The sequence below is a fragment of the Calliopsis andreniformis genome, chromosome 2 (assembly GCF_051401765.1).
Source record: "Calliopsis andreniformis isolate RMS-2024a chromosome 2, iyCalAndr_principal, whole genome shotgun sequence".
NCBI classification, from domain to species: Eukaryota; Metazoa; Arthropoda; class Insecta; order Hymenoptera; family Andrenidae; genus Calliopsis; species Calliopsis andreniformis.
The window spans coordinates 1,926,907-1,950,706 of record NC_135063.1 but is presented as its reverse complement, the minus strand read 5'-3'; the positions used below and the strand labels follow the sequence as shown (position 1 = coordinate 1,950,706).

At 32.1% G+C, this 23,800-nt stretch overlaps 1 protein-coding gene across 1 annotated transcript in view; it reads right to left on the bottom strand.

The window, feature by feature from the left end:
- Positions 1–23,584, bottom strand: part of Cad87a (cadherin 87A) — a 298,057-nt gene extending 274,473 nt beyond the window's left edge. Inside the window, exon 1 of the mRNA XM_076391323.1 lies at positions 23,551–23,584. Within this exon, the coding sequence (XP_076247438.1) occupies positions 23,551–23,570 (20 nt within the window). The 5' untranslated portion in view covers positions 23,571–23,584. The remainder of the gene's footprint in view (positions 1–23,550) is intronic.
- Positions 23,585–23,800: the final 216 nt, after the last annotated feature.

Here is a 23,800-nt window from a genome sequence, read left to right as displayed (position 1 = left end):
TAGGACAAGGATTATATTGTCACATTGTTAAGATAATTAAGAATATAGTGACTAAATAACATATGCGGTTAATATTGTATTAGGTAGGTACGAAATTAAATAATAAAATTCTTTACAAATCAGAAGTAAATCTATTATGCAGAAATTATGAAAATATTATGTTTGGGGAATATATTATCTCTTTATCGCGGAGTATAGTATTTGTTTATGAAACAATTTACAGCGAATTAACTTGTGGTTACATTTTGTTATGTAGAAGCCATAATTTAGTACTATAGGTTATGTGAACTGAAAGTTTACTTCATTGTGGAAACATTTACCGAATTCCTTTAAAAACATGTCCGAGACCTGGATACAAGTACTGACAATTAATAAAGCGAACTAAGGTATAAACGGAAGTGTGATCATTTCATCCATCATTTTAATGGCTGATTTTGTTTCGTATAAAACGAGTATCATATCTATTTTTGATCAATTGAACAAATCCTTTCCAAAACGGAAATTTTGCTTGCAACGACTATATGAAACTGCGTAATATTTACTCGACTACTGGCGCCTACGATATAACGAAACAATGCTATTGTTTCAGTGTTTATCTACGTAAAAAAAAAGAGAGAGAATTAATAGCAAACGTGCAAAATAAATACAAACGGCGATTGGAATTTACAACGAATTACAGAGACTGAGAATGTTTTCCCGCTCTCCAATATATACATACGTGAAGATTTAATTGAATTATTTACAATGCATATTGAAGTTCCCGTTCCTACGCGTTGCTGGTGGTATTCGAATAATCTGCCGGGCACAGTTTCGACATCTCGTTATCTATGCCTGTATTCTATACTCTAATTGTGAAGTAATAAACAGACCTAGCCACGCGCAATACTGTTCCGGGTAAAGTGTGCTCATACAGACACAAGGAACGATAGTATTAACACGTAACTATGCGGCAAGGGTGACTCGTTTCGATGCAAATGCAACTGGGCCAACGACCCGATAGAGACGCATAGGAGGTAAATGCAAATGCGTAGGCGATGTACAATTACTGAAAGAAATATAAGAGTGCATGGTTTTCCAGGTATTAAATATAAAATGTTTTACAAGTATTACTAAACAACCTAAAAGAAATATGAGAAAATAAGAGCTCAAATTTTACTTAACTCTCACAACATTCGATCTAACGAAAAAAGGGGAATCTACATATGTGTGAGTTCAAGAAGAGATCACAGGTTGTAGTAATAGACAAATACCTACTACCTAGGTATACAAAGTTATAATTATTACCAATTACTACTTTTCTTGTAAATGAAAATAGTAATATATGAAACTAAAATGTCTATTTTCTTGATTTTTAAATAAAAACAATTTAAACAGCTTGTGTTATACTACAGCAGCTTATGAAATATCACTCGTTCAAGCAGCACTAGTAGGTACGTAGAATTGGTAAGCTAGGCGTATAGAGCTAGCAATAATTAAAGTATGACTAAATCATACACATATCTAAACAAGATTTATTTATAAGTAATGCTAGCGTCAATTTATACTTAGTAAAGAATCCACAACCGAATTTATGTAATGGATTTATGAGATTTATTAGATCATAATATTTGTAAAGCTCTAATAAGCTCAAAGAAAAAACTGAAAATACAATTAATAAAAGAGTAGAAGACTATTTCACGTGATTATTTAGGAAAAATTATTTCTTTGTCCAAACGTTTCGAACAAGTAATTAATAGAAAGGGATATTCAACAAGGTATTAAGATTTATAATTTTATCATATACTATATACCTATTTTTTCGTAATATACATAAATATACATTTTCTATATAAATTGTATGTTTTCCTTAAGTGTCGGAGGTCAGACTTGAACATTATTTACTTTATCGTTCGTCATGTTAAAAATTATGTAGATTCAATAACTAAAATATATCTCTAAATAGTAACTACTGCTATGTGTGTTTTAATACAGTAACAATCAATCAGTTCGTTAACATTACTATAAGAGAAGATATACAGCAACAAGTTCACATTAAGCTGAACATTAATGCAAGCCATTATATGTATACGTAGGTATGCGCCACCACACGTCTTAATGCCTACAAAGGTAGACAGGTATGTATATACGCATTACACGAAAGCTTCTTAGCTGAGTATCATAAAGGGTAAATTTTAATGCAGAGTGCATATAGTGTTAAGTGTGCAGAAATGTGTGTGTAAGTTATTGGTAGTAATTAACATCAAGCTTTATTGCATAACAGTCAAGACTCAAATGTACAATAATATAAATCATGACATTCTGTCCAAGTCCTAAAATTCATAATATTGTACCTCTTGTATTTATATGTTAACAGACATTATTGTGTAGTTGCAATGCGCTATGATATCACACTATGACAAAAATTAATTCTGTTCATGTATGTACTTTAAGAGAATATATATTTTTTTTCCTTCTAATAAACTCAGTTTACGAGAAACGTGTCTGATACATGAGGCAAAAACAAATAAACTACGAGTAGTTTCTTCAAAATTGTTTTTCAGGAAATATATATAAAGTTAAAACTTTTCAAATATGTATAACAACTGCTTTAAGTCGTATCTAATTCGTACTAAAATATAGATTTTACATTAATTGCATTTAGGCGTATGATGATTAAATGTTTTATTTCTCTTGGCGTCTACTATTAGGCATTTTACTAAACGCTGCGACTTCTGATGGCATAAATAGAAAATATAACTTACAACTAAATATAATTATAAAACTAATTATAAAACTAAATATAACTTAATTTTTCTTCAATAATATTTCCACGTGAAGGATTCGCTTCAACCAAAAGTAAATTTCTCCAATTTTATTACTCAAGATAATTACGTGTATTCTGCGGTTAACGCGGTGTTATTTGTCACTGTATTTAGTACATATTAGTAAAGCCCAGCCCCTATGTCGAATCGCAATAAGCCCTTAAAGTCTTAAACCCTTTGTTTTAACACCCCGTTTGTATTCGTTTTACTCGTTCATTTGATAAAACAAATCAAAAATATCTATATATGACTTCACTGTTGTTGCCTTTCCAATCTACAATAGAAAAGCATTGTACGCGATCAGTTCCAGTAATTATTTATTCAAAGACTGTTGAGATCAAAGCAATTAAAGCTCGCAACGAGCAAAGCTATGTTTACAAATTTGAAATCCTTAATGATTCTAATTTTCGAGATCTAAGTCCTACATAATCTTGCGAGAAATATCAAGTATCATACTCGTAACTTCCATCGGTTATACTACGGTATTAGGGTGTACAGGAATAGTCGTTGTGTGCCAGAGAGGCGTAGCTGGCGTTCGGTGGTAACAAGATAATGAAAATCAAATTTTCAATGGCTGTTGTACACGCAGATAGACATAATTATCAAAATTGTAGTGCTAGAATTTGTTACAAATATGACGCATCTTTAAAAGACACGCCACCCTGGCGGCCGCAAAACAGAAACTATTTTTACGAATTTTTAGCACTGAAACCATTTGTTTATGTAGTTCGAATGAAATTTTTACAGTGAACAGAATGTGTAGCAGACATTGTACATTATTATAAGGAATGGAAAATAGCATGCATGCACACATATAACAAATATCAATATTGAAAATAATTAAACTGCTTGAATTTCATGTCATTGTTCTCGCTTTACGGGCATCTAACCAGGTTACAATAACGTAACATTATTTAACGATGGAACACATTCTTCTTATAGAACCATACATTTAATTAAATTTTGCTCAGTTACGACAGATCAGACATGTATCTGAAATTTCAATCAGTGGTTCCGCCTCACGAATGCGTAATAGTGGTTTCATATTTGCTGAAATGAATTCAACGCAGCAAACAATGCATGTCTACTTCGTATGTTTCGTTTCTAGATGTACAATGCGCACCGAATATTCTCTTCTAAATTGTACTGTGTATTAAAAAAATCATTTTGTCTCTGGGTTACAGATCGTATTCGAATTGTTTATATATTCGAATGACTTATTTAACTCTCGAATACTTGAAGTAATACTATGTATGTATAGTTACGTTGTTTGAGTAATATGGAATTGATTATCTAAGTACCATATTTTGTTGGTAATAAATAGGCTGCAGATGTTTATGCATATTTTTATAGGAAGCAAGTAAAACAATGGGACTTGAATAGGCAACATGTTCCGTCATTAGAAAATTCTAAAAGTATAGCTTTTATTTCGTATTTCTTGCATAATGTACATGCTTTGCATATTTACATGTACGAACATATGCAAGAACATATTGCATCTGTTATTATTTACCGTGTATGTGTTGTGCCGTTCATATGCAGAACATACATCTCAATAAATCGATTTCGTCTATCAGTTCGCGTCATAATTCTGTGGTGTTTCAATCATAACATATATCAATACTAATTATAGACTACATCATACCATGTTTTTATAATTTCGAGTTGCTAGTCGATCGTTTGTGGGAGTTTGTGTTTGGATTTCAAACAGATTAGTTTGATTATCATAGGCAACGTGAAGTATGTGAAAAAGTGTACAAATGTGTATATATGTGTATTTTTTAATTCTGTTTTAAAATACCAAAAGTTTGATAAGAAAAGAGAGCATTAATGGAAACTTGGTTTGGAAACGATTCCAATTTTATTATTGCTGACAACAGAAGCATTTATTCTTTTTGCAATAAAAATATAAAATGAGGAAAAAGTGGTAACTAGAACAGCACACAATCACTCTCATACAAAAAAATATCGAAAAAGCAGGTTACCCGCGTGGAACAGAAAATTTATAACATAATACAATGAACTCAAAGAGCAATATAATCATTGCAGACTTAACACAAACTATGGTCACAGTTAATATGCCTTGACGCGTCCACTTTCAGTTAATCAATACGTTAATATTCTTCGTAAAAAAAGTTTTTAAAAGCGCCACTTCGAATTGAAGAATATCGAAAATGACTGAAAAATATTTCTCTATCGCTGGAACTAGTACAGTACTGTCCCGTAAAACGGCCGAGTTTTAAGCCTCGGAAAAGGCTCGCGGCTATCCCTACCATTCAGCGACGATCTTCCCCTCAAACGACCGAAAGAACTCTCACAGCGACAAACTATGAACTTTTCTGACCGCTACCAAGGAATACATTCTTTTACTTTGAACCTTAACTTATTATGGATGTACACCTTCGTGACCCGTTCGACGAGACCATCTTGCAAACCCTTCAAAAATTCATTGACCCACTAATACTATTTTCTACAACAGTACGTAAGTCAAATCTGACATGTTTAATATCCGGATTTTCCTGCTCAAGGTTCACGGTTCGAAGGCTAAAATATACGATACGTATATAAAAGACTTATCTTTCTTTAGTGGCTTCCGATATTAAAGCTAAATATGATAACAAAGGAAATTATATCAACGACTGAACATCCAAGCAATAAATGGAACATCCAAAAATATGTACATGTGCAACAACTGTGTTTAAATTGTACATAGAATATGTGTGTACATATGTGTACTTTTAGAGATGTCTTTCATAATAAAGAAAATGTATATCTGCCTGACAGAGAGTTATTTGAATTAAAAGCACCAAATTGGTATCAAGTCCATGTGAAATACAGAAAAATAACAATTTTATTTCTAATTTACATACTAGAAGGTACGTTTGCGCAAAATGTTGCATACGTATACCTAATCATTCTATGTATTTGTATAGTATCCTTAATATTCAAGTAATTATTATTTCTGATTGCACTAATATTTTAGAATAAAAGCCGCGTGTTAATGATTTGAATTGAAGCGCAGTGTAGGTAAAAGTCAGAATGCAAAAAAGTATTCTAATTCCGTCTTTTTTTGTCGCACGTGTACCCTGGCAGTGCCGAATGAAATTTATGACTCGATCCTATTCCTCGCTGTGCCGTGCCGAGGACGAAAGGCAAAAAAATAGTATACCAGTTTTTCTTTTCTAATGATAACGAACTTTCCTTTCTAATGATAAATGAATCCTGCAACTTTGTAATTCTGTACATTGTGGGGCATCTTTCTTAGTCAATAAAATAATAATATTTATATGCAAGAGAGATTTACATCTATTAATAAACATGCACAAGAATGTATGTTACTTTTTATAAAACTTTAATTAATAATTATTCTAAATGATGCATATATAATATAGCGATTTAATATACAAAATTTAACTCTTTATCAGTGTAAGTATCGTTATTACTTATTAACTTATTTTAAACATGTTTACGTATATATCTATAATACATTTTAGATTTACTACGATTTTCTTTTTTTTGCATAACAGCAACTAATTTAAAACTCTTATTCCATTAAAGGGAAGAAAAACTTTTCAAAGGGATGGAACAATGTTCCTAATAGTGCAACGCCAGCAACCTGTAGTAGTGGTACTTTCTAACAGGAACGTGCTTGATAGAATCACTTTAATAACCCAAAACGACATTTTTAATTCCTAACTTTTCACATTTTTCGTAAGTAACTTTTCAATAAAACATTGTTAATCAACTAATTAAAATAATTAACCTATAAGTAATAATTTAAAAACTTTATATATGAATCTATCAAAATTTATTAAAGCAATTTACAATTTATAACCCTCCTCCAAAAATACATTTATTCTATTAACTTTTATCAACTAAAAGATACGAGCGAAATCGTTAAAAATAATCCATTTACCTATTTTTTTCTCTTTCTTTTTCATTATCCATTTTTTCTCTTCGCAATTTAATAAATACCTACTTTTTGTCAACCCCTGTAAAGTAGGACACTCCCTTAACTCATTAACCAGATATTAAATTCGCGTAATGAATTTCCTAGATCCACGGCACGGAAATAAGAATTTCACGTTGTAATCAACTCCGATTCATCGTTTCATTTCTCTTTTTTCATATCCGTCTACATGATCTCTACGTTTTATTTCTACAAGCACATCCCATTCCCCGTAAAGACCACCAATGTCGTCGATCGACTCGATCGCCCTGAAGGCATTCCCTTTATCTCTCTCGGCAGCAACAACGATGACGACGACGGGCGACAACGTCGACGAGGCGTACGAGGAGGAGACGAACGACAGCCTCAGCGTCGTCGTCGTCGTCGACGATAACAGGGATCACGTCCGGTGTCGGGCTTGTGAGAAACAGCCATATCGATCGGGCATTGCGCATGGAACTCGTGAGCGTTTCAAATCATCGCGGTCGAACAAGCCTGGCCAAGTCTATCTTCCTTCCTCTCTTCATTTCCTTCCTTTCTCCCGCCTCGCCGTCTGCCTTGTTTCGTTAGCCTCGACCATCCCCCTATTTTCTCTTTTCCCAACTCTTTCGTTACCGAGGAAGGAAAGTTGCGACAGGGTTAGCCGGTTAACAATGCGCCAAACTCCCCGAGACTCATTCTGCGTTATTGCAAAACTTTACCGTGCAACAACCTTCAGCCGCGGCGTTCCTTCCCTCAATCCTTTCGGCACATTACGAGAGGCAGGGAAGGCGGTAACAGCGACAGCGTTACTCTCCGAACCGAGAGTTATTAGCTTTCCGTTTTAACGGCGGCGTTGTGAGAGTGTCACGGTTCTCGCGTTGCGTTGTTAGCTGATGATTTCCGGCTTGTCGCTTGCGTTCTCACCAGTTCGGAAGGGGGACGCTTAAGGGCTCGTTTCTAGCCGGAGATGGCTCCACGACTGACGGTTGAAACTTGGAAACGAAATAGAGGGATACACGGCTAAATCTACGAAATGTGATTACACAGGCTGGCCTCGTAATAAAATCAAAGATAATCTATGGATTTGTTGCGACTGTTTTGCATGCGTTTTCGAAGGCAAATATGTGGGTAGATGAAGGAAATGATTTCGCAAAGAGATAAAAATATTGACAGTTTCCCTTGGACAAATATGCAATAAATACCTATGTTTAGATAAGCATGAAACGTAGAAGTTTCTGACAATAAGAGTAATGATATCGTATCCAAATCGTATACACCCTCGTTCAAAAGTATTAACTGGATCACAACAAATGTGTGGAAAATATTAGAAAATCCTTAATGAATTACCATTAAATATAAAGTACTTTGTTCTGCATTACATTACACTTTATATATTCGATAAACGGATATACTTCTGAAATGTGTCTGACTAGGCGGCTTATTCTACTGGGCATTAAGCCAGACGTAGCGAAATCAGTAGAATAAGTCAGTAGAGTATATCAAGTTAAGCACATTTTATTTCACTCCTTTTTTACCAATGAATAAATAGAAAACGGAATCTCGATTGCAATTGTATCCTTCGTGATTTTTGTCTTCTAGAATCGCTCTATCAAATTTTTGGTACCTGTTGTCGAACACTCCTAGTATATTTTTTTTTTTTTATTTTATTATATATATTCTAAATCTATAAAAAAAAAATAATTTCCTATAGATCATTCATATTGCAAAATTCATTAAAAATAAGTGTCTTAATACTTCTAAATGAGAGTGTATGTATATTGGAGCACTTTGCCCGATATTCAATTCTCAGACAATTACCGATATTTACTTATCCAGTAGAACTTGTTGTGGTGTACAACTTGGAAGATCCGCTTAACCTGGGTTTTCTCTAGAGCAACACGACTTGGCGCGGTGTAGAACTTCGCGCGAACTAACAAAGATTTAAAGATAGGTAGTGGTAAGGCAGCATTTTAAAATAGGATTTAAAGAATTTAAAAACTAAACAACGCCAACAGTCAGATTTCTCGTTTACCTCGCTGACACTTATGGTCAAGTCGCGATTTTTGGCGCAAAATGGGCTCTGAAAAACACCAGATTCTCGTTAAAATTTGTAGTCGATAAATTGATCGCCTTTAGTTTAGCAAAAATAAATTGTCTTTAAAAATCACTCACGTGAAGTTAATTCGACGCGTGAAGAACGCAACACTTTTATTCAAATTTTGTTTTAGCGCATTCTTTATGATTGTGTCATCGATTTCTCCGCCCACAAAGATTGTACGAAATAATCTATAGTCTATTAAAAATTTTCTGAAAAGATTCCTTTTTGATTGAATACTCTAAAAAACCATCTCAATATTGAATCATATCTTGTAATTAATATTAATCGACGAATTTACACATATATACATAAATATCTTTTTCAGCTGTTTTATCAAAAGCAACACAAACTGAATTTCATAGGTAAATCAAGATCCTAAAAAATATTGATAATAAGTGCGATTTATTCTCTTAAGTGTTTCATTGATTCATCCTAGAATGTGTAAAAATGTAAAAACATTTAAAATAGTCTAATAACAAAACCCATAACAAACAACGTGCTAATGAATGAAACATCTAACTATTTTGGAAATTTTTCATGTCACATAAATTATTAGAGGAGATTATATTTTACAATACTGAGTGTGTATATCGTATTTATTTTTTGTTTTTGATATTTTACTTTCTCTATACAATTCGATATTCGATTAATTCTACGGGATATGAAAACACTATAATAAAAGTTGTAGAGAACAGTATATTGAACACATCTGTATATTAAATAGCATAGTAAAACACTATAATGAAAATATTCAAATATAATTTGAGCACTACAATGAAAGAATTGATTGATACAGGGACGAAATAAAAAGACACTAAAACACGATAAGGAAAATATAAAACAGAAAATTAGTTGCGCATTCATACACATCGTCAATATAAAAATGTAATCCGTATTGTGATGTATTTTGACTACGTACAGAACATCTACATAGGCGAAACTTTGCCTGTTTCAGATCCGAATTTCCACTACACATAATAGATACGCGAACAGACGAGTTCTAGAAAATTTAATTTCCATACTATTCGCGAATAGTTCGCGAGCGCTAGTGTAAGCGCACCTCAAACAGCATCAACGAGAATGTAATTCCAGAATATCGCAATATCAATAATTGAATGAACTGTAATTCATAAAACGATATAGATACTTTTTTAATGTACTATATTTCTCATTTCAGACATAATTTTCAATTAACAGTATCACTTGATGGCAAACTACTAAGAAAATAATAATTGCATCATATAATATTAGTCGTATAATATTAGGTACACTCTAAATACTGTCACGTTTTTCACTGTTTTTTCTATTGTATCTTCTTCCTATTTTATTTACTGGTTGACAAAAAGTGATGAAGATATACTGTCTTCGTCTAAAATATAATACAAGACCAGCATGTGACCAGCAAGTGACTAAAATCTTACTTCGGTTCACGCGTGCTCTGTTCAAAATAGATCACTTTTCTTGAAAACGATGCATGATATTTTCAACTCATTGTATCATGTAGAATCAGTGTCTTGCCTTATTGTATATCATCAGTGTTCTAGAATAACCCTGTATACTGTCACAGTGTCAACATCCCGTCTTGTACCTAGAAATATCTCGAAATTCGTGGACATAAATAACATTAATTATTTGCCAAACATCAGAGGTTCCGATCAAAGCGTCGCCTCTGTATCTTCCGTATACGTCGTTTCTGCTGACTACACTGGAGTTTATAAGATTTTGACTAGACAGGATCTACAAGAAGAATTCCTATTATTCCTCTGAAATGTCTCTTCCTAACCACGGGAGTTACGTGATTTACAAAATTACATAGCGATCAAAATAAGATGGCTATACCAGGCAAAGGTAAGTGTAAATTTTTAATTTATTATATAAGATAAATATTTTACCAATCTTAGTTGTTTTAGTAATATACATACTAACACGAACACGAACACGTACATGCACACGCGCACGTACGCACGCATAAATAAATAATGTTACAGTCACCTTTAGTATGATATTAAAAACCAATTTATAACTAAATAAGTCATCTTACCCTACCATTGAATAATATAGCGAACATACTAAGATAAGATGGCTATACTTTTTTTATAATTTATAAAAAATATATTATAATGTAATGAACACAATTTGAACATGTGAACAAGTTCAACTTTCGACACTTGGTGTAAAATTCATGCTATAAATTTAAACAGTTGAAACACTGTACCAATCCTTCACAGAAGATAAAACATTAATACAAGATTGCCCTTTTCTTATACCATGTACTGTATTAACAAAGCATTTTGCGATAAAACTTGCCTGTTGGATTTTTTAATGTATCTTCATGGCATTATAGGTAATGGATAACGGTAAAAGACATAAATATAGACATAAGACATAAAGCGAATGAATCATTATACGGTAAAGTCAGAAGTTGCACTATTTTACTCTATGTGAGTTTTATGTCTAAATAATATTAAAATGAAATTAAGATATATTTATTTTAAAACACTACGTGATATTTAATTCCAAAGGTTACCTTTATTTAAATTTCCATTTACTAATTTATGATTTCGATCATAAATAAATTCGATCTTTGCATTTTTTCCGATTTTTTTTATACACTTATGCAGTCTTAATTTTTATTACTAAAACCTTACATACTTAATGCTAAAATTTTCCTTTTTCAAAATTTCTGTTATACAATCTGTTTATTGCAGTCTGCATGACAGATGTCTTGTTTATATGTGTGCTCGTAATTTATGTGGGTCATTCCACGTGAAATCGGGCACGTTTCGGAGCAAGTTCTTGTAATTTGCTCAAATTTGAATATGTTGTAGTCTTTAACGATATTTAAACGTACCCCAAAGGATTTTCCAAAATTTTTAAAATTGTCGATTTTACAGCTGTTTGAAGTTAAGTGCTATATTTTTTTAAAAAAATTATAGCTATTGAACTAGTAAGCGGATGGAGATGAGCTTTACGGTGCTTATAGAGAAAATATTGAAGTTTCTAAAAAAAATTATTCCATTTAAAAAAAAATGTTTTTTAATCATATTTTTTGCAATTATTTTAAACAAATGCAGGTTTTTAAGATGATGCGCGATTTTAAAAATCTGAAAAAAAAGGAGAATATAGTTTGATCCTTCCCCTTGATGGACAAACTTTCAAAAAGATGGACATTTTAAAATTGGCCCTGTGAAAATTGCCGAAAGTTGACGCTGCGTCGAGTCGCACTGCTGTGGCGGACGCGTCGTCGCTGGCAGCCTACTCGACCCCAGCAGGCGAACGTGCGTTATTATTTGCGATCAAGACGGCAAATATTGGTAACTCACTCTTTGTCAATGATGCTTATTGACAAGTTCACATTCATTTCTGCCATGTGAAGTTGCAAAAAAGTGCCATTCTGCATTAATACCAAAATCTTCGAAATGAAAGCTAGGATTTAAGAGATTATATTTATGTTTCCAAGAATAAGACGAAGATTGAGTTACCAATATTTATTGATTGCATTAAACCTTGCAAATGCTCGGAGATAATGTAGAATAATGTTGGGTGAAGTCGCCTTGATTGCAAATAATAACGCACGTTCGCCCGCTTGAGTCGAGTAGGCTGTCAGCGACGACGCGTCCGCCACAGCAGTGCGACTCGACGCAGCGTCAACTTTCGGCAATTTTCACAGGGCCAATTTTAAAATGTCCATCTTTTTGAAAGTTTGTCCATCAAGGGGAAGGATCAAACTATATTCTTCTTTTTTTTCAGATTTTTAAAATCGCGCATCATCTTAAAAACCTGCATTTGTTTAAAATAATTGCAAAAAAGATGATTAAAAAACATTTTTTTTTAAATGGAATAATTTTTTTTAGAAACTTCAATATTTTCTCTATAAGCACCGTAAAGCTCATCTCCATCCGCTTACTAGTTCAATAGCTATAATTTTTTTAAAAAAATGTAGCACTTAACTTCAAACAGCTGTAAAATCGACAATTTTAAAAATTTTGAAAAATCCTTTGGGGTACGTTTAAATATGGTTAAAGACTACAACATATTCAAATTTGAGCAAATTACAAGAACTTGCTCCGAAACGTGCCCGATTTCGCGTGGAATGACCCATGTATCTTACGTCTTTTATTCTCAGACTTTTTATATAAAATTGCAGAGTGTCACTACTTAAGAAAACAGTTTTTAAGGTGCCCCTTTTTACTTTAAAAAGATAACGTGTAGTTCTGAATTATCTGAAGAAACTTGTTTAGATTCAGCAGTACATGATATCGATAAGCTTAATATTGTCCACACATTTTTAGGATAAAGTATATAGACACGTTAGTAAGCTGCTCGTCGAGCACTTTTGCATCTCATTGACGTGCTCAAAGTTGTCCAGACATTTTAAGGTTGAAGTTCCTGAACTGTGCAGACACGTCAGTAAGCTGCTGGAGGAATTACTCGACGAGCATACTTGATTGAGTGTTGCAGGCCTTTACACTTTAGTCATTATGTAACGATATAAAATTGGTGTTAAATGAAGGGAACAAAAGAACTAGGAAGAATGTGAGAGATGCAAAATCCAATTTAAAAGTTCAATGAAATCGTAAGCAAGGAGAGTTTAACGATGCCCAAGAGCAAGAGTGGGTGCAGTGAAGTAAGACGATTTGCTCAACAGCGTGGAATAAGTGACAGTGGAATAGCAGGGAAACGAGCGAACGAAGAATAGAGGCGAAGGGGTATCATTGGAAGTAAACAGCCGAACAAAATATTTTCGCGCTCCTGTCTGCAAGTTGTATGTAGCGTGAAAACGTATAACCAAATGAGAAAAACAACCGATGAGATACGCGTCAGTGATCCGCAAATATTTCCAAGTTCTCCAGAAAAATAAGCCGATAAATATCTATCTCTCGCATTTGCCTCTTATTCTGTCAATGCGTTTCGACCATTTCATTCGTTAAACGGAAGTTGTGCTTTTTATTTGCATTCGAGAGAAAATTGAAATCGTGAAACAAACGATTAATGCTCCTGCAAAATATTACGCTCGATTTCGAAACGTTTCGATAAAGTTATTAAAATTAGGTAGGTATATTTTATTTACGATGTTACGCGACTGCTCCATCATATTTAACAGTGTCAGGTCGAGGTAGAAGGTAACATTCATATTTTAATTAAAATTCGAAAACTTGGATTCCTTCTCGCTTGTCCATTACGACTAATGTTTTAAGCTTATCTACATATTATACAGAACGCCTCGGTAACTCCGTTCCGAGACTAAATTTCCATTAATTTTAATGATATATGAAAGAGAACAAATTGCTTGATTCGAAAGGGCTCATATTACACTAGAAAACCTTTTCTTCCGATGTCATATTTTTGGAGATTTCTAGATTATCGATGTTTTCTCTTTACATGAGACTATATATTTTTACCATAAATCCGATGACCTACAGTCCTATAACCTTCACGTCACTTGGACTAACAAAACTGGAAAATTTTTGGAAATGGATACGAAAAATAAAATAACTACGACGAAAAAATTACGTAGGTAGGGGAGACTGGGACCGAAAGTAACATTTTTTAAGAAAACACTAGCATATGGTTAGCTCAATATTTATACTTTAGCTATGAATATTAACAGAAAAAATCAAAAGAACAGAAATTTATTTAGATGATCTAAATACGCAAATTCAGCTTGACCACATTCGTGTTACTGCTCAGCTTCGATTGATGAAATAAAAGAAATATTGCTATACACATGTAACTGTTTACAAAATTTTTTTGGAAATGTTTATGGAAGGGGAGAGAAGACTTGTAGCTTACATGACGCCGTTACTTTTATCCCCACTCTCCCCTACTAAGTAACGAACATTGTTACACTGCGAAAGATTAAATTAAAAATTAAAGTAACAAAAAGCATATATATACTTGCATAAGAATTAGTAGTATTGCTGCTTTTAAGCATTAAGAAACAGAAATTTTATGATATTAAAAATTTATTTTGTTCACTGCACATGTCTACAGTTAAAAAATATTAAACCTATTACTTTCACCCCTTGTTACATTCGACTCCAATCTGCCCTACTATAAAGCACTAACAATAACTAAAGTAAAGCAGTTACAACTTGGAGAAAATTGCAATCATTAAAAAATTTGAAAACACCTTGGGTTAAAATTATAGCTCGGAGTCTAGTTTCTGTACCAAAATTGATTATGAGTTATAATTTGTGATAAGCCCGTTTTTGTATTTTCGACCGATGCGTAGTGAAATTGAATCGTTGATTTTGGTCTGGCGCCTCGAAATTAAATCGTGATCCTAATTTCTAATTATCTAATTTCTAAGATAAGCTTAAATAATTTTCCACACAAAATTATATTTGGGAAACTCAACAAATATTCTTTATACGTTCATGGGTAAATAGTAAATATGACCATTAAGCTTTGCGCTATGAAATATCGAATGAAGGAATAATAAAACCTCGTTCTACCTTAGAAAATTGAGCGCATAAACGCAATCAGAACCCCGGAAAAAATTGAGTTAAACTCTGGAGTCATCCACGGTTATGAACAATGGAAAGCAGCATTCATTATACCTCTGACTGAAGTACAGAAACAGAGATAAACATGCTTTGAAAACGCTGTCGCGGGATTCGTGGATTGTTAACCAACAATTTCCGGTTTAACGTATATTTGTGCAACTGTTTACTTTCAACCGAATATTTTTATTTCCGCGCCAGGGCAATATTACGTACAAATATAAATGGAGAAAGAAGGAAACAATAGATAAAAGGCGAACATTTATCTATTAAAGTAAACAAGTTGTCATTAGCTCAGGTGGTTTTTAAAGAATGATAGGGTAGCATAACATGAAATACTTTTAATTTTATTTACTTTTTAGTAATAATGTCTTAACTTTAAGCGAACGTTGACGAAATCGGTTCAAATACAGCAAATGTTTAAGCGTTTTTTAATACATTTTACGCGCAAGATTTTTAATAAGAAAGGTATCTAAATATAATATAAATATAATATGAAACATACATTCATACTTTAAATATCTAACACCTTCTTTCATGAGACATATTTCAAAATCGTGAGAAGCAAACATTCGACCTATTGTGAGGTTATCAAGAAAAGATATGCACAGGCATACATATCATACAGACAAATGAAAGAATGAGGTTTTGTGCTCTTAACTGATAGATTGGACCACAGTGCATGGCGTTGCAGAAAATCATTCGAACCTTCGAATAGAACAGAATAGAAAATAGCAGAATCGTATCGATCCAAAGGACCTCCAAAAAATCAAATGCATATAGTCATTTCGTTAGATCAACCGACTGAAAGTCACCCAATATTAATTTGGCGGTAATAGTGTGATTAACAGACATTCACGAATTGTATGGCGGAAGATTCTTCAGCGATGAAAACCTAAAAGTAGCGATACCTGTTTGGTTCATATTTTATTGGTCAAAAATATTTTATTTAGTAACAGGAACTATATATTGAAAAACAATGAAGGAATATATGTACACGTACCTATTAATGCTTTAATAAATTTTATAAATATACTCCAGATAATTACCTCCCTTGTAATTACATTTTCCCTTTTCGTACATAGCTTGCTCCTAATTCCTATTGTTTACCTATCAAGAAATTAAAATAATCACATTTCGAACTGTACGAATGAATGAACATGTTGAATGAATGAATTGGATTCATATAAATGAACTTTATAACTTAGGATCAGTCATGTCAATGAACTCTATAATCTTCAGATCTTTCATATTTTCTGGTGCAATTCACTATTACTGACATTCCCGACATACCAGAGCACACGACATGGGTCATAACAGAAAATAGGAATCTCTTTCATTAGAAAATATTCCATTTCCAAGAGTACACGCCAAAATTGCATTCCTTTCGTCATTCGTTCAAAGAAAACAGACGGTGAATCGGTATTCGCGTTCAATCGAAAACTTTCTCGTCTTGATACATCTCAAATAATCAGAAACCTCATTTCAGTAGATCGTTCAATTTGGTATCAAGGTAATCTACCTAAATCAAGGCATCCGAAAAGGTCATTGATGTTTAAAAAATTAACAATAAAGCTTTCTGCAAACCTCGAAATTACTTTTATGTTAAAGTCTACAAGGTGATCAATGATAGGAGTCAGAAATTTTAAGAGATGATTCTACATGCTAAAATGAGACAAAAATGAAGAATGATAAAAATTCATTTAAGGTGTCTGACTTCGGACTTATTCTATTGAGTTTGCTGTACAGGTCACAGTGTCGCGGTTCATGTTCAAAAATAAAAGAACCAAGTTCTAAAATATTTTACACCATTTTGTAGAATCAATAGTAAACACTCCTCTGACATAAGAATATAGTAACCTAGCGACATAAACAATGAATTAAAGTTAAAAATTGCATTCAAAGTCCGACAAAAATACGCTTGCAAGTTAAAAAATATAATTACCAAGCAGATGTTTATTTGCTATATTTGCAAGTTACATATTTTTCTCCTTTGAAATTAAGCGAAAAATGTCCTATTTTATTAATAATAATTGCAAATTCTCTCATGTACAGATATAAGTAAGTTTTAATGAATCAAGTCTTACTATTTCTTTCTCGTATGTTTTAAGTTTCAGAGAGAATTAAAAAAAAGCGAAACATCGATTTCTCTACCTTGCAGCTAAAGTTAGTTCCTTCTATGATCTTTCATTTGACATAAATCTTATTTGCTCCAGAGTGCTCCTCCACGAGATATTTTTTTTTTGAATCCCCGAGCAATTACGATCTCTTCAAAGTTTGCGAAACGCGTCAAAAGAAACATGTGACAGGTAAAAGAAATTCAAAAATTAAATTTTCCATTAAAATAGTATTTACTTTTAAAAGACACTGAATCACAAATTTCTTCAAATTCAACTGATTCAGATAAAAACACGCCTTAATAACAATAAGTGATTAAAAAATACATTTCATTTATTTGTAATTGCTCTACTTCGTGATTTAATTCACCTTCTCTTATTTGCCAAAACATCACTAATCCTAAGTGTATGCTTTAATTTTGATGCGCACGAAAAAATGTACACGGTTGTATGCTAAATTAATTTTGTACAACTAGTTAGTTTTTTAAACAAGACTTTATTATAACTATAAGAAGATGCTGGTATAATGGTTACTTTAGAGTTCGAAAGAAATCTGTCATTGCGTAAAACTTGAGCAGTGCACTATAGTTAAAAAGTATCAGTTTAAGACATTTGTAAACGGAGGGGCTGAAAAACCTTCTGTTAGTGAAGTTTCAACAAGGGTACACGGTGACAATAATAACATATGCAGTTGGAAATCTCTATGGAGAAGGAGAAAGTAAACCAACAGATTTCTAGGCATCATCGCAGAAATTGCGCTTTCTAAAACTTGTTCCCTCGACATCTGGGGTGCAGTTATCCAACAACCCAGCACTCTTGACTAAATTTATGATCCCTTAGAAAACCCTTCAACTCTGACAATACGCTAAGCTAACAATGGCCAGGATGTGACAATCCTCGTACATGAGAAAGTTAAAAAAAAATGTAGAGAAACTGTTACACACATGTAAAGTTATGAATGTTGCACCAAACGTCCAGACAGTTGATATAGGTAATCGCTACCGTAATATTTCAGATGTGTCCGCTAAAATAATTAAAAAACTTTTCGAACAAAGGTGAATAATCAGCAATCACTTGGCAGGAAACTGGGTGTTGCAGGTAACAATTTGTTAAAAATTTTATACTCAATACGAAATCAGGGTCACCTCCTTGTTTATCCATGAAAATATATATTTTTTCTGCATCAATTTATGCATCTTTGAATTCTCTCTGAAAAGAGTATTAAGAGTCTTAGGTAGAACATCAATTAGCTTAGAAGTTATGATTTTTTATTCAAATTCTTGAGTAAGTGATACATTATGGCGTTGTTAGTAATAAAATAAATCCCAAGTCAGGCACATTTCACGCATATTTTAGACGTTTTTTTAAATAATTAACTGTGAAACAGAGCCTTAAACCCAATTTTGATATTCTTGATGTACGTCTGTTATTTGGGGGGATGTTTGCTTGAAATAAGTTTTAAAATCGATCTCTTGCTATTTTCTGCTATTGTGAAAATTCTGCAGACTATCGTGCATGTAGCAAAATTATCTACAAGCGGACTGTTGATTATATTTTGTTTAAAGCTAATAGTTTTTCATATTAATATACATGATTTCTCATGAACTAATATGCCGAATAACTTTAAATTATATGCATATACATCTCCTATATACCTCTCTCTATTATCTCCACAAAAATAATACGAATATTAACAATATTTTCATATCCTATAACAGATTAACTATAAAAAGTTCCGTTTAAAATGAAAATTTTCCTTCAATTGACCGTCACTTTTTTCTCTTCAGTTTCAACAAATGATTTAGGTGATTCAGGTAAATTTATTAACCAAAATGCAAATGTTTCTTTTTTTATTTTATATGAATACAATGAACATAATCATACCAACAATAAAAAGAAATTTTTTTAAAGTAACCGCACGTTAATACGTCTGTCTTATTAAATATTTGTCACTGTTTATTGCAATGACTTCATTTCTCTAAACGTAAAACAAATTAAAAATATAAACTTATTAAGAATTATATTTTCTAAAAAGCTGAAAACTCTGTTGTGCAACAAATTTCTGATTTAATTTGAGAACATTTGTTTTATACATATTTAATTAGGTATACGTACGACTACTTTTCAGTTCATAATGTGCAGATACAAGATATTTAATGTGTATAAATTATCCAATAGTTAGTGTAATAACTGTAGCATAAACTCTGAAAGATACAAATACTATAACTCATACAAATCCACTATCTTTGAATGTTCTCCTTATTCTGTTATAAGTAAATAAAATCTTCTTGTGTGATCATGCAGCTGGAACGAGTATAAAGAGCAAACCTTTAAAATTTCCCCATGGACTGCTGCCGGATGATCATTGCTTTCATAAAGTGTGTACTAGGCTCTGTGTAACTACGGATAAAAGTGTAAAGACCGTAAAGCTCGAACTACATAGAACTCTAGACATTTTAACTTTATGCGAAGATACCAGTCCCTATAATAGCCAGTATCGCGAATGAAAGATGCATGCAAATTTAACCATTGTGCCTGCTGAAAAATTCTATGCATTCGTGAATGGCGTACGTAACATTTTAACTTTCTGCGCGAGTGTTTCGTCTTCATTACAATTATTCATTCTGTAAGGAACGAATAGACCAGAACCGACGAAAGCTGCTTCAAATAAAAAATATTGTTGCAACATGTTTGTTATTCTTCACTTGTTACTATTTATCACATTGTTCAATGATTCGTGTTCCTGGCAATGCTTACACCTCTGCTCATCTATCTGCTTATCTAGACATCTATCGCGAACAAACTGTCGAAGCATAAATGAATGCATTGGGAATTCAATTACGGAAGTTTATTTCGAGCAGACGGTTTGGCAAAATTCAATGTACACAACAGACCAAATATCGAAGGGAAATCGATTGTATTGCATTCATTGAGTGAACATTATCGATTAAACTGAAATCAAGAGGTCTGCACAGTATCGTTTTGATACGTGTAATTTGTTTATATATCTGTGTAAACGTACAGACGAACAGAAAAACAACATTTCGTTAAAAAATTTATTACGTAATTTTTATTACGTAAGTACGTGTACATGATGGGTAAGAATGGGTATTTTATTTTTTAAAACTAATAAAAATGTTTTAGCGAAAATGGATTTCGAAACCCATCATTTTTTAAAATACCACCTATGTTCTTTCCTTTTTGCAGTATGCATTATTACCGCATTAATTTATACATACAAATAGCTTTCAGCAACGATAATTTAAGGTACTGAACTTGTAGATACAAAACGAAGGTAAAGCACTAAGAATGAATTTTTCTAGAAGCAAACTATTTCTACTTTTTAGTAACGATTGTTCAATTCTTCATTCGAGATTTCAGTTTGAAATTTTTGAGAACACCCGACACTTGAAACAATTCAAAAAATTTTGGCGGTTATATATACGTATCGTAGATTAGAAAATTAGAAATAGACATAAAATAAGTTTGCACAAGTAAAGTATCAAAACAAATGGGAAATCTGTGTACAGAAATATTTTCGCAATTACGTGCATGTCTTAAATCAAGAAATCATTGTAATATACTAAAGCATATTACACCACAATTTATTAGGACCACGTCTATTATATCAGTTTTTCGTTGGTACAGCATAAAATTCAAATACTAATAATGACCAAAAATTCACATATTTCTAGATTCCTTGTATTTCACCCGAAGTTTTGACAGTTTGATCATCAGAATCAGATAATTAGGGCCTCGTCTGTAATAACATTTTAATAACAAATCAGAAAAGACTTCTATTTTCCTCACAAATTCCAATTGCATAATGGTATTGCATAATTCCATAATGCAAAGTTCATAAAATTTATTTTAAGTTTAACCGAAAATTTAAAACTTTCCACCAAAAAATATCAACATACCAACTGTAAAATATAAATAGCAAACTTCTATTGAGAAATCGTCATGAATCTCGTATTTGATAGACTTCAATACTCATAGAAGTCAAAAGTACCTATATCATACGCGCAATGTGAATGTAACAAGAAACGAAGTATGTGACGAGACCATAAAAGTAGATCTCGTAGTTGGTGTCATTTGTAAGTGAGAAAGTGACATTAAAAGGTCAGAATCTTTTATTGCCATGACAAAGAAAGATATAATAGTGGTAAGAGTTAACTACTTAGTCTGCATAATTTACAAAAAGAGATCAATATGTAATAAATAATATATAAATGTGCAAGCGCGTCGATCTTGAAATATCTATTGTATTTTTAGGCTGTAAAAAAATAATGTTTTGTAGGACCATGTACACAAATTTTCAAACACTTTGAATTTCTGTCCGAGTTAAAGACTACGAGATGGCATTTATATTTTTGATGTAAACAGATTAGATTAAAAGAATTTTTCCTTAAAGAATAATAAGCATAATAAGATACATGTCTATAGGATACTATCAAGATTAAAAATTTTCAACATCAATATCTCGAAATTAGAAGTAAGTAATTCTTGTCATTTTGCCTTACCAGTTCAGCAATAATTGTTGAATTATTAGTGAAGTAATTGAAATTTTAAAAAATAGATTACCTATTGTAACACGCTTTTTCATCTGCATTTACGAACTGAATTGTAAATTAAAAGTTTTTCGTGTATATATTATTACAATTAATATCGGGAAAGAAAATATCGTAAACCTAGTCACTGCTTGAAACATTAAGCGCAATTAAGAAATCACATATCATGACTGACTTTTTGAATGATAAAATCATTTGGCTAGATGACTTCCTTATTAGTACGAGCAGTATTAAAAGCAAAAGTTACATGAATAGAAAAGAACAGAGCATTCCATATCACGCTCACAATTTGCCTATTCACTTACAGTTTTCACTCGACACTTTCTTTCTTTTACAAGGCAGAAACTATGTCAACGCGTGCTTTCCGTTCATTCTTATTGTTAGTGATAATAACCTTCATTGTTCGCTGTGACTGCTGGTGTAAGTTACACGCGCGAACGTATTTCGAATGAAAAGTAGTGTTACTGGTGCTTTTTTTTTACTAATGCAGAGCTATGATTTTCTGCTTTTGTATAACTACGTCAATTTTTCAATTCTTTATCGCGCGAGACTAAACGAGTAAATTATTATATTCTACAAAGAAATTTCTTTTCATATTACGAAATTACATCAAATTACAATCTTTTACTCTCAAAAAGAAGATTGAAGTTCGAATTGGACTCTCTAAGAATCTAAAATTTAAAGAAAGTACACCGTTTGTAATTGAAGTTTTAAACAATCGTTATACAGAACGTTTCAAAAGAATACATACGAACTATAAAGTCGAGTAAAAATCATGAAAATAAATAAAAGAACTTCTAAAACACCTAAAAATATAACTATTTTAAAAAATTGAAGTACCGAGTTGTATTCATTACAAAAGAGTTTTAACTTTAGCTTAAGATTTTTGCTGAGGCTCTAAAACTTTAAACCTTCCAATCTTAAGAATTAAGACTGTAATATTTAATGACAGTAAAATAAATCTTAAATTATTTGTAGTTTCAATCTTTTTGTAGTATATTTCAATTTCACATTGTATACTCAAATATTCGATGAAAATTTCAATTTCAAACATGTATAAAACATGCGAATTTTGTACAGTAACCACGAATACCTAGAGTGCTATGCATAAAAAAGAAAATGCTTTTGTGTAAGTTAAGGAACTATTACGTAAAAGGAAATCGCTATCTAACAGTTTATGTCATATTTCATATAAGCACATTTGTAACGAAATGTCACATAATGTTCGCATAAAATAAAATACAACATATATGGTCAGTGTTTCATTGGACTGAAAACAGTTATGTATTACTTTAATCGTGTTTTCTATAATCATTTCTTATCAAGAAAAAAATGGATTTTTACGAAATTTTATACTGAACCATATTTTTTTAAAATATCATTTCGTCCATTAAAGAGGAGCCGAGCAAAATATTTAATACACGTATGCATACTTTATACTTTTGTGTTCTTTTCTACACTCTAGTTATCGCTGTATCACTATCAATTAATTCATAAAATCAGTTTAATTACAAGCTTTACATTACCTTACGTTGTGAAGCAACATATTCTTGGACTTTGATCTGAAAGCAGAATAAAAAGTTATGGTTAGATATGTATTATTTGCGCGAATTCGTTTCTCATTATTTCAAAATGTACGAGAAGAATATAAGAAAACATCTAAAAAGTACAAATGTTATAAATTTGTATTTTTGAAAATAATACATCTCTTCTAATGTTTCACATTTTCCATGTCGTATATGCTCAGCTTTGTTTGTTGCTTATTTTGTAAAAGTC